Source organism: Podarcis pityusensis (genome assembly GCF_964106645.2).
Source record: "Podarcis pityusensis genome assembly, chromosome: 14".
Classification (NCBI taxonomy): domain Eukaryota; kingdom Metazoa; phylum Chordata; class Lepidosauria; order Squamata; family Lacertidae; genus Podarcis; species Podarcis pityusensis.
The window spans coordinates 10,269,562-10,279,710 of NC_138039.1; the positions used below are offsets into that span (position 1 = coordinate 10,269,562).

At 48.6% G+C, this 10,149-nt stretch overlaps 1 protein-coding gene and 1 long non-coding RNA gene across 4 annotated transcripts in view; one reads left to right on the forward strand and one right to left on the reverse strand.

Moving 5' to 3' along the window:
- Nucleotides 1–412: 412 nt before the first annotated feature.
- LOC308463143 lies at nt 413–8,554 on the reverse strand. Of its 2 annotated transcripts, XR_013979480.1 has the most exons (4): nt 8,467–8,523; nt 5,542–5,626; nt 4,379–5,411; nt 413–1,659 (listed from the first exon to the last, which is right to left on the reverse strand). It is a non-coding gene; the product is annotated as an uncharacterized lncRNA (long non-coding RNA). The 2 variants fall into 2 exon arrangements; XR_013979481.1 differs by lacking the exons at nt 413–1,659; nt 4,379–5,411; nt 5,542–5,626 and adding an exon at nt 5,848–7,708 and having other exon boundaries at nt 8,467–8,554.
- Nucleotides 8,555–9,256: 702 nt separating this feature from the next.
- The window catches only part of USP22 (ubiquitin specific peptidase 22), a 105,337-nt gene continuing 104,444 nt past the window's right edge, over nt 9,257–10,149 (forward strand). The window contains exon 1 of one of the 2 annotated variants that reach the window (XM_080981099.1): nt 9,257–9,449. In XM_080981099.1, the coding sequence (XP_080837225.1) occupies nt 9,324–9,449 (126 nt within the window). In that variant the 5' untranslated portion in view covers nt 9,257–9,323. The remainder of the gene's footprint in view (nt 9,450–10,149) is intronic. The other variant, XM_080981098.1, reaches the window with a different exon arrangement.

Sequence of the window (10,149 nt, forward strand, 5' to 3'; positions counted from 1 at the left end):
AGGCCTTTAAGGGAAGTTTAAAAATGCAGGAAGGCAACCATTGCCTCTTTCTTTGTGAAAGATTAAAGAAATTTAAACTAGCAGCTAGAGGTTTTTTTTTTGTATCTGCTTTTAAATTCAAGAGAGGAGTGCCTCTTCAAGGTCAATGTGCCTTCCTGTTTTGCAGCCTCCCTCCCCTTTGCAAGACTCTGCATTGATTTTCACGAATGCTTCCAGCAGGTAAAGGCGTTGGAATGGATTGCTGTCAACCATCCACAGATTTCAGGTCTCTTTTCCCTCCGCAAAGAAGGCCATTAAAGTGTTTATTCCTCTCTCCAGGATCATTGTGGCAAGGAAATAAAAGTCTGGATTTTTTGATTTTTTAAAAATTAACTATCATATTAGCACCAAGAAGATGATCCGAGACATAATCAGGCAAACATTGTTATACAAGGATGATGATTCACAAATGATGGAACATGCACCACTTATAGCACATGGGGGCCCCAAAGCACACCCGTTTCTGCTCAGCAAGGCTGTGATTTCACCAGACACTTAAAGCACATTACTTCCTCCAAAGAACGCTAGGAAATGTCGTTTCTTCAGGGTGCTGGGAATTGTAGTTCTGTGAGGAGTAAACTACAGTTCCCCAGATTGTGTGGGTGTCTGCTTTATATGTGTATGTTGCACGTACAGCCTATTCCCTTTACTCTGAAAGTGCCTTTTTTTTTTGCGTACTAAAGTGCATCTTGTACCTTCAGCACAGCCAGGATGCTGCCCCAAGACCACCAGCCTCAGCTGGTCCCCACCTGCCTGCCTGCTTTCTTAATTTATTTGTTTCATAAAACCTGTGTGGTTGCAGGGAAAAAGTCAAAGCGGTTTGCAACAAGAATAAAACAGGAAAATTATTGGCAAAACCAGTTTAAAACAACTATTTCAAACCTTTGTAAAAAAATAAAAACCAGCAATAATCTAAAACCGTAAAGATTCTACGTATCTGGGTAGGCTTGTCTAAACAAAAATGTTTTAAGCAGTTGTTGTACAGAGTATAGAGAAGGTGCCTGCCTGGTGTCAATAGGGAGTTCTAATGTGTAGGTGCTGCTGTACTTAAAAAAAAAAAAGATTTATTACAAATGCAGAACACGTATTATCCGGCACTTGTCACACTGTCAGTTCAGGAGATTGAAGTGGTCGAATGGGTTTATATGGGGTAAGGCAAACTCGCAGGTAAACTGATTCAGAATTGTTAAGGGCTTTTTGTTCTTTAGTCGATTAGTCGAGTCCGACACTACGTGACCCCATGGACCAGAGCATGCCAGGCACTCATGTCTTCCACTGTCTCCCAGAGTTTCGTCAAATTCATGTTGGTCACTTCTATAATACTGTCCAACCATCTCGTCCTCTGTCGTCCCCTTCTCCTTGTGCCCTCATTCTTTCCCAGCATCAGGGTCTTTTCCAGGGAGTCTTCTCTTCTCATGAGGTGGCCAAAGTATTGGAGCCTCAGCTTCAGGATCTGTCCTTCCAGTGAGCACTTAGGGTTGATTTCCTTCAGAATGGATAGGTTTGATCTTTTTGCAGTCCATGGGACTCTCAAGAGTCTCCTCCAGCACCACAATTCAAAAGCATCAATTCTCCGGCGATCAGCCTTCTTTGTGGTCCAGCTCTCACTTCCATACATCACTACTGGGAAAACCATAGCTTTTTTTAAAAAAAGATTATTAGTTTTACATACTCCATACTTCAATTACATATTATATTTAACTTTACAGTGAGGCCCTATCCCACACCCCTGAAAGGGTCCCGATTTGAGCAGGACACCCCACACAGACTGTTAATAGTGTTTGTGTGTTGTGTGTTGAGTAGCAAATAAAACAGCAATGAAATCACAGCACACCTGACCATAGCAAAGCTACCACAACAGCTTTAAAGAATGGTGGGGAACCTGTGGTCCTCTCGAAAGTGCTGGACTACAATTCCCATCATCCCTCACCACTGGCCATGGTTGGGATTGATGGAGACCACTAACATCTGGAGGCCTCCTCCTTCTAAGCGCACACACCCCATTTATTTTAAAGCGGCCATAAAGTAAGTTATGCAAAATCAAGTCCATCTAATATATAGAAATACATAGCAATGTAGATGTATAAAAATATACAGAATCAACCAAGTGCTTTATAAAGCTTCAAAAATCATGCACAGAAGTGCCTGCAGATTTTAAAGGCAGCATTTGCTATCTGGATAAACAAAGCAGAAAGGAAGCCAATGGAAATGGATGCATGCTAACAATGGGTTTTTACAACAATAACAACAACAACAACAATAATAATAATAAAGACCTGATAGGGACATCAATTCAGAGATTGGTACCACATAATCAGGGGGATTGTCTTTAGTACACAGGGACAGTTGGTGTGTTTGAGAGATTGAATTGAATTTACTTTCTGAATTAAAACGCACACAGAGAGAGAGAGACCTGGATGTCTGGAGATTCCTCTTGAGCCCGGCTTGAATTGCTGTGGTCCCCAAAGGACTGTGGAACCATGTGCTCAATTGCAGGCAGTGAAATCAAACCATGCATTAGCAAGTCCTTAATGGGTTTGCTCAGTGAAACCCAGCTCCCTTCATTAATCAGGAAAATCCTGAAAGCTAATGATTTAAATGCTGGGAATTAAGACTTACTGATTACTGGAGCTGGGAGGGGGGGCGGTTGTTTGCCTCCCTGTGGAGATGGGGAGGGGGGAATAATTTTTGTGCAGGTGTGCAACATGATAGCCTGAGACTGCTCAGTGCAGGGACCCCTGATCCTCAGGTCGCTGTTTTAACCACATGTTTTGTATGCTCTCTTCTCTGTGTGGCTTTAAAAAAAAAAAAAGGAAGGGGGGGGGACCCCTGATATTTATTCACATACTAGCATTTCACAGGTCTTTGACACATTTCCACATGTAGTTTCAGAGCTGCACTTAGGAAATTTGAGACCCTGAACATTTCTCCGATGAAAATAGGGATGTCCCATCCGATAATGATAATTTTACTATTTATACCCCACACTTTTTACTGGGTTGCCCCAGCACTCTGGGCAGCTTCCAACATATATAAAAACATAATAAAACATTAAACATTTAAAAAACTTCCCTATACAGGATTGCCTTCAGACCACTTGGGGGTTGAATAACTCCATACCTTCCAACATTTCCCCAATGAAAATAGGGACATCCTAAGGAAAAGTGGGACATTCCAGGATCAAATCAGAAACCAGGATGGCTTCTCTAAATTAGGGATGTCCCTGGAAAATAGGGACGCTTGAAGGGTCTGGTCCTGTGCCTCTTTCAATGGTAATGCGTATCTTCTTTCAAACTTATTTCAAAATGCGTAAGCAGGTGCTGCTGAGATTGGTCTTACTGCTTGCTCCAGCAAATGGGGCCTGCTTTCTCGCTCCCAAATCCTGTTCTGACTACACCGCTGGGAAATTCCAGGCTGCGTTAATGCTCCATGGCCTCAGATCCACACCACACATTTAAAGTCCATTCAGTGCACATTGCTTTCCCCCAAATAATCCTGGGAATTGTAGCTGTGTGAGAGGGAAGCTACAGTTCCCAGGATTCTTTTGGAGGAGTCATGTGCTTTAAATTGTTGTTGCTGTTGTTGTTGTTATGCAATAGGACATCCCTATTTTCACTGGAGAAATGTTGGTGTGTATGGATGCTGCCATCGTCTCTCTCAGAAGCCCTTCTCTGTGTGCCCCACCCAAGGGTGGCTACACAAAAATAGGCCTTTCCTGTGATACTCTCCTCAGGGAAACGTGGCTGGCACCATCATTTTAAGTTTTCAAGCGCCAGGCTAAGACATTTACATTTTCTCTGACCTTTGGTAATTAAGTGGGCCCCTATGATGGTACTCATTTCTTTAACGGGGTTGCAAAGACTTTTCCTTATTAATATGTTATTGCGTGAGCAGTTTATGTCTTTTTGCATCTATTGTTTTAACTTCTCTGGTTTAAATCGTTTCACCTGTAGTATTTTATCTTGTCGAGCAGCTTTGAAACTTTTCCTTTTGTATAAAGTGATTAATTAACACCATTAAATAATCACAATATACTATTTTTACTGCGCTGTGGGACAGGGTTTGGAATGTCCTCCTCAGGTGACGAGGTGTTTTGGATCAGATAGGCTGCCATCAGTATTGAGTTAAGAAGATCTAGCTCTGTAGCCAGAATCTGGTATCTTGCATCATTTCATGCTGTGTTCGATTCATGGGCGAAAAGGTAGAGTGTTAATCACAAGACCTGCTCCCTGCCTCCAGTGTTAGACAAATCACGAAGGCTTACGAAGAAGCGTCCAGAGCTGTTTGTTCCTTTGACTAAAGAGTTAACATCACAAACGTTGCATGAGCTTTTACTGACCTGCTTCCTCACAAAGAGGTCTTTTCGTAGCCAAACAGCACATTGAACAAGCCGCATTTGCAGCGAAGAATTAGCTGGTGGTTGATGCTGTCATTCCCAACCCACAACATCCTTGCACAGGTCGTTTTCCCCCTGTAGCACCATCAGGACAGGCTTTTGGGGAACGCGTGTCCAGGGCTACACTCAGCAGAAGGAACACAAGGTCCCCCAAACACAGCGAGGCCACGTTACCATCTAAAGAGCTCTTCCCCCAAGTAAAAGCGCTGAGTCCAGAGTCTAAGATTAAGTGTACCTCTGCCTCTCTCCACTCCAGCCAGCCTTACACCTGATCTGGGAGCCTAGCAGGAGTGTTGGGAAGGAACAGTCAACTGTAGAAGTGGTGCAAGAGGGAGGCAGAATTAATAAAAATCCATCTGCCTTGTTGTCTCCTAACACACAGCTAATTTTTCAGTAGTTTCAGGATTTCTTCAGTATGTTCCCCAAGGCCTAGTGGTGTCGATTTGCTGCCTCCCCATATTCCCTCCACCACCCCAACATTAGGCCTGCCTCAGCAGGGTAGAAACTTTTTCTGAGCCCAAGTGTAACTTCAACAAGCACAAACCTGCAGACTCCAAAATAAACAGGAAGAAGGCTGCGATGTGACAATTAACTGCGTGACAAAAACATGCCACTGTTTCCCCCTTGTTTTTTGTTTTGACGGCTGTTCAGCAGTACTATGCTTGCCTTGATTGTACGGGTTCAAATGACAGGCAGGTATTTGCAGAAACACACCTTGGTGTATGGAAAGATTGTGGGTGAGGACCTGGAACAATTCTGAAAGTAGAAGTCGCATGGACCTCTGCAGCGCTCACAAGAAATACCGTACTTTGAAGGTGCAAGCTTATACTTGCCTGCTCAGAAATACATCCTGGTGAGACGTACTTCCCAGAGACGTGTATTGAGTTTACAACCTCAGCCACAACAAATATGGAACAGGGCAGCTATTGCCATGCAAAATAGGGAGTGGCTCTATCCTGGCTGGTACTCTTCTACCCTGTAAAAAAAAAAAAAAAATGAGCACACTTGCTCTTTACTAAATGCATGGTGGCAATCTATTCAGTTCATTGCAATCATTCTGTATTTTCCAGGAATGGTTGCTGCTGACATTTTTTAAGCTTCCTCACCTGCATTCAATAGCCAGCTGCTATACAGGTATTTAGCAGGTGAGGTGAGGGACTTGAGTGGTGATCTCAGCGTACCCAAGGACAGCTGAAACAGACTGTTTATATTTATTTAAATAATGTACAAACCATGCTTCATTAAAACATTGTGGTAGTGTACAAAGATGAAATAAACAAAACCCAAAGCATAAAAACACTGTTGCACACCACTCTAATCTCTGAGCAGTGCAAGATTCCAGGGGTTACAGGTGCTTACCCCGGGTTCGTGTTTCCTTTTGGCAATGAGGCACAGAGAAGAGTGTGGTGTCATTATACTATATGTTTTATTTACACGTATAGACAACCTGAGTCTGTGATGGAGGGTTTCATAGCATCAACACCCCAAAGCTTCCTGTTTCTGCCATAGCTGCAGCTTTGGATTCAAACAGAAATCAAATATTGTTCTTTGACCCTCTCTCAAACTTTCTGCTTTACTTCTAGGTCACATCACTGCTACCTCTGCAATCTCTGGCTTTATCTCCACCTATCTGCTGTCTCCCACAGAGCCCCTTAATGGTTCATCACCCAGGCTATCACCTCACCAGGAAACTAGCTTGGCTTGATTAGATTTTAGCACTTGTTGGATCTAGGGATTAGAGGGGTCTGGCACTCGCAAACTCATAAAAATACACTAAATCCATCTGTACAGCCAACAGGAACAATGTACAACAATGCTACTCTGAAAAAGTCTGGTTGATTAAAAATAAATAAATTAAAAATTGAATTGTTGGTGCTATCCTAAATTCCAGAGCGAGCCTGTCCCAAAGTAGTTTGTTAAGGTTTGTTGGGAACTGTAACTCTGCGAAGGGTAAACTACAGAGCCCAGAATTCTGAGTGCTCTGGAAGTGTTTTAAAAGTATTGCTTGTACTCAGCTTCTCATCCTAGCCCACCTCTCAGTATTGTTATGAAAATAAAACAGCCCTATTTACACTACCTGTGGCATATGCCATTATTGGAGGGTGGCTGGCATACTAATAAGTTGTACATGAAATGTGTGGAGGTGCCAAAGCACATCATTTTGTATGCTGAACGTCCAAGGAAAAATATGCTCTCCAGTTAAGGCAGGGGTGGGATCCTCAGCCCCTACCCAGGTGCCTTTTTCCAGACCTTGGGACCTTTCCGCAAGCCACAGCCTTCACTGGCCCTGCTCTGCACAGTCCTTGAGGATTTTTGCAAGGCTGAAAGATGTCCTTGAATTGTGCCAGGATGAAGAGATATGGTGTGCTTATCAATCGGAAGTTTGGAACCGTTGACTTTTGTATGGCTGGCATCTAGTCTATTACACAAGTAGTCATGTCTGTCGCTCTGCTCACTTTTGCTTCTTAACCCACCACTGGAATGTGGCTCTCAAATGGGAAAATGTTCACCACCCAGGCATTTAAAGGACCCCCCCCCCCAGTGGCAGGCTAAGGGGAAAAACCCACTCCTCCTTTACCTGAGATTCTGGACAGCCATGTCTAGCCAGGGGAGACAAGAGGGCTAGATGGATCAAAGGTCTGGTTCAACAAAAGTGAGCTTTTTATGTTTACATCACAGGACTTTGAAACACAAGTGACATCTTATTAATCACACCCCCAAACCCTCAACCCACTGGAGGCCCCAGGTACTAACTTTGTGCTAGTACATGAAGGCATGCCATCATAAAATTTGTGTTAAAAGTCTTTGAGATGCCTAAAATACTATTTGCTGTTTGCTGCAATGCACTAAACACTCCTGCCCCTGCGGAACAAGAACTCTGCTGCCTTATTAACTCCGAATGCACTCCTGTATTTTATAGGCAAACACACATATATACATACACACAGTACTGTATATAGAAACTATTATATGTGGGGCATGGTTCAGGAGGGCGGAGAAACGGCTCTTCCCGCTACTGTATATGTTCACACCACCCGAAGGAAATCCTTTAGATTTAACAAATGCAAGGCACAGCGGCGACGGCAGGGAGGGAAGCCTCTACTCTTCCATTGCTCGTGTGAAGGAAGAGTTGCCCAGGAGAACGCAAAAACAGCACGTGGAGAACCACAAGGGAGGCGGCAGCAAGGTCAGCTGGGTGGAGGAAACGCAATTGCCCAGCAGGGCTTGCTCTGGCTGCACTGGTGTGTCGGCAAGCGGGGCAGAGGTTTGAATCTGCAGAACCGCAGCCGGGCAAGAAGAAAACGGGGCATTTGACAAGGGCTAATTAAGCATCATCCAGCTCAGCTCCTCCCTCCTTGCAAGGAATCACTGGGGTAACAGAGAAGCTGCAAAGTTAAGCGGATATGACAGCAGCGGCGCTCTGTGTCCCCCCCCCATCCCGCACATCCTGCTTGCTGCCTGGGGGAAGGCGGCCCCTTTGCCCTGACATCGCTTCCCCAGCCAATCAGCAACCCGGTGGCATGAGAGCGGCGGGCGGCCCCTCCAATCGACAACCCCGCACCGCGGCATGTGCTCCTTTCCCCCCTTGCCCTCCCCCTCCTTTTCGGTTTCCCAACTTCCTTTGTCAATCAACGGGGCCCGAGGGTGGGACGGGCCCAGGCGAACCCGCCTTTTCTTTCCCTCGCCTCCTCCCGCTGTAAGGGAAGGCGGCGGCGGCCAATGGCAAACGGGAGAGAGGAGGGACATAAGCCGACGGCTACCAATAGGGCCGCATCCGCCGGGCCTCCTTGCGGTTCATGGGCGAAGCGCTGTTCTCTCTCTCTCCCTCTCTCTCGTTTTTCTCTCTCTCCCTCTCCCCCCCCTCCGCACCCCCGCTCCTTTCCCAGTTGGTTTGTCCCGCTACGGGCCTGGCAGGGCTTCGATTGAGTTCGCTCCGTCTTTTGAGGAGAGGACCATTACACATCGCAGAAAAGGGGTGGGGGGCGAGAAAGGGAATGAGATGAGAGAGAGAGATTTAAAGAGACACGAACCCCGGCGAGCTCGCGAGGCTGACTGACTTGAGGGGGAACCGGAGGCGAAGAACACACCCCTCTGAGCCGGCCGCCCAGCAGCGGCACCCGCGCCCCTCGCCGCCGCCGCCGCCGCCAGGGCTTCCCCCTCTCTCTCCCCCTCGTCCCCGCTCCTCCTTCTCCCGTGAGGCCTCCATGAGGTAGCGCGCGGCGGCGGCGGCGGCGGCGGGCAGCGAAGATTCTCCTCAGCCCGCCTCTCTCTCTTTGCCCTCATCTTTGTGGCGCTCTGCCTCCTCAGTGGCGTCGTCGGCGTCGGCGCTTTGTTCGGAGCAGCCGGGGGCGGGGCGGGGTTGAGGCGAAAGCGGCGGCGAGGAGGCGGCGGCGGCGAAGGAGAAGGAGGAGAAGAAGAGGCGCAGGAGGAGAGTGAAGAGGGAGGAAGAAGAGGAGGAATCCGAGGAGGAGGAGGAGGAGGAAGAAGAGGAGCCGCTCCCCTCCCCCCCTCACGCCGCCCGCTCCCCTCCCCCTCCGCGCACCGCCACCACTGCAGTCGGCGGGGGCGGCGGAGGCCGCGCAGCAGCCCTGAGGGGGGTGGCGGCCCGCAGTCGCCCCCCTCAGCGACGAAGGAGCCAGCCAGCGGCGGACTGAGGAGACCCCTCCTTCCCCTCCCTGTCGTCCCCACCACCCCGACAATATCCCTCCCTCCCGTCCCGGCTCCCCTTCCCGGTCTTCGCTCCCACCCAGCTCCGATTTGGGATTCCCCCGCCTCAACCTCCCCCCCCCACCCCCTTCGTCTGCTGCTGCTGCTTCTTCCTGCTCCTCCCGCAGCCTAGCAGAAGCCGTGCCGGCGGGGCGGGCGGATTGATGTGGGGGGGTCTGACATGAGTCCGCCGGCCGCCGGGTGCTGCCATGTGACCGGCTTCAAGGTGGAGAACTGGAAGCAGAACCTGAGGGTGATCTACCAGTGCTTCGTGTGGAGCGGGTCGGCCGAGACCAGGAAGCGAAAGGTAAGGGGGAGTAAGCGGGTTTGGGGTAGGTGTGTGTATGGAAAGAGCGACGGGCGCGCAAATGGCCATGCGAACCCCCAGCAGCAAAAGCGGGGCAGGCTCGGCACGGAGCGGTCCAGGCAGATTCTCCCTTTAATTCTCGGTTGCTGCGATTCCCCGCTGGGGGGCAGGATTCCTCCCTCTAACCCCCCCCTCCCCATTTCCAAAATATGCATTTAGCTCTTCCCCCACGGGATCAGTCCCGCATCGCTTGTCCAAAATTTCTGCTCTGCCTGCCCTGCCCCTAAACCCGCTTTTATTCGGCCGTGGGGAGAGCAGGAGAAGGAATGCTGATGGGGCTCCCAGTCCCCAGACGTCGAGGCTTTGAAATATGGGGGTGGCCGAAGCAGCCGCCGCCTCCTTTCCTGTTGTGGGTGTCGGAGGGCGTGAGGGTTTCCCGGAATCGGACAACTGCAGAGCACGCCTGGGAAGGGGAGGGATAGAGCAGGAGGGAGGGAGAAGCGAGAGCTGCCCAGACAGGGCAAAATAGCATGTCCGGCCTGCTTTTGTGCACTTGTGGGCTCCCCCCACCCCTTGTGTGTGTGTTCGGGTAGGGAAGGCATTGCTGAGGTATTTTCTTCAGACTGCCTCAATCGTGTATTTTCCTCAGACTCCCTCTCTCAATCGTGGGCTGTGTTTGACACGGAAATAGCTGCCTTTT